The 1,165-nt window shown below is 72.7% G+C and overlaps 1 protein-coding gene across 1 annotated transcript in view; it reads left to right on the top strand.

Moving 5' to 3' along the window:
• The first annotated feature begins 6 nt into the window (after positions 1-6).
• Positions 7-1,165, top strand: part of PEAR1 (platelet endothelial aggregation receptor 1) — a 10,865-nt gene continuing 9,706 nt past the window's right edge. Inside the window, exons 1-3 of the mRNA XM_011366495.2 lie at positions 7-167; positions 663-767; positions 988-1,088. Of these exons, the coding sequence (XP_011364797.1) occupies positions 49-167; positions 663-767; positions 988-1,088 (325 nt within the window). The 5' untranslated portion in view covers positions 7-48. The remainder of the gene's footprint in view (positions 168-662; positions 768-987; positions 1,089-1,165) is intronic.

The raw sequence follows: 1,165 nt of genomic DNA, 5'->3' as shown, positions 1-1,165 counted from the left end.
GCGCCCTCCTGACACCCCGCTCGGGTCTCTGCAGTGCCCTCGGCAGCCATGCCGCAGGCCTCGGCCGTGTCCGCGCCGCTGTGCTCCCTCCTCCTCCTGGCCCTGAGCCCGGGGCTGGCTGGAACCCTCAGCCCCAACGACCCCAACACCTGCACCTTCTGGGAGAGGTGAGAGGGGCCCCTGCTGTGCCCCGAGCCCCCCCCCCGGCCTCCCTCTGGGACCCTCCGACCCCCACCCACCTCCCGTTCGGCTTCCGCTTTCTCCACTCCCTCCATGGGCCGCCTCGGACTTGCTCCCAGCTCTGGCCCTCTCTGTCCATCCTTCGCCACTTGGGCGGCTGGTGCAGGACAGAGCGCAGGGCGGGGCGGGCAGGGGGCCAGCCCGGCGGGAGCCGAGGGACCAGGGCAGGGGACTAGGCCAGCACAGGCCGCACAAGCTGGGCCGCAGTCCGCTCCAGCGCCGCTGCCCTGCCTGGGGCGAGGAGAAAAACGTGGCAGGTCTGGTCCCCCAGGGCGAGAAGGGGGGTGTCCCAGGCATACGCCAGTTCTGGGAGGATCCCTTCAGATGGCGGGAGCAGGTGGGGGTCCGCCCGAGGCCTGGGGAGCAGGCCCCGACGTGGAGGTGGCGAGTCCCCCCCAGCACCCCCTGGCCCTTCCCCGCAGCTTCACCACCAGCACCAAGGAGGCCCACTCCCGCCCCTTCAGCCTGCTGCCCCCCGAGCCCTGCGACCGGCCCTGGGAGAACCCCGACACCTGCCCCCGGCCCACGTGAGTGCCCTGACCCCGCTGTGGGCAGGCGGCTGCAGCCTGGGTCCCTCCCGGCTTTCTCTTCTCCGACCCGTCAGGGTTCGAGGAAGCAGCCGGCCTCGGACACTCAAGGCCTGGGGTGTGTGGGATGCGCTCCACGTCCCCCCAGCCGGGCGCTGGCAGGGCCTGGCCTCCCCGGTGCCACAGGCAGGGACACTGAGGGCCCGTCCGGCCTCCCCAGGGTGGTCTACAAGACCGTGTACCGCCAGGTGGTGAAGACGGACCACCGAAGGCGCCTGCAGTGCTGCCAAGGCTTCTACGACATCAGCGGCGTCTGCGTCCGTGAGTCCCGCGGCCGGCTCTGCCCAGGCCTGCCTGTGCCCGCGGGGAGGGGGTGCTCCCCCGCCCTCCCCCCACCT

Source organism: Pteropus vampyrus, unplaced genomic scaffold (assembly GCF_000151845.1).
Source record: "Pteropus vampyrus isolate Shadow unplaced genomic scaffold, Pvam_2.0 Scaffold124, whole genome shotgun sequence".
Lineage (NCBI taxonomy): Eukaryota > Metazoa > Chordata > Mammalia > Chiroptera > Pteropodidae > Pteropus > Pteropus vampyrus.
This window is presented reverse-complemented; position numbering and strand designations above follow the sequence as displayed.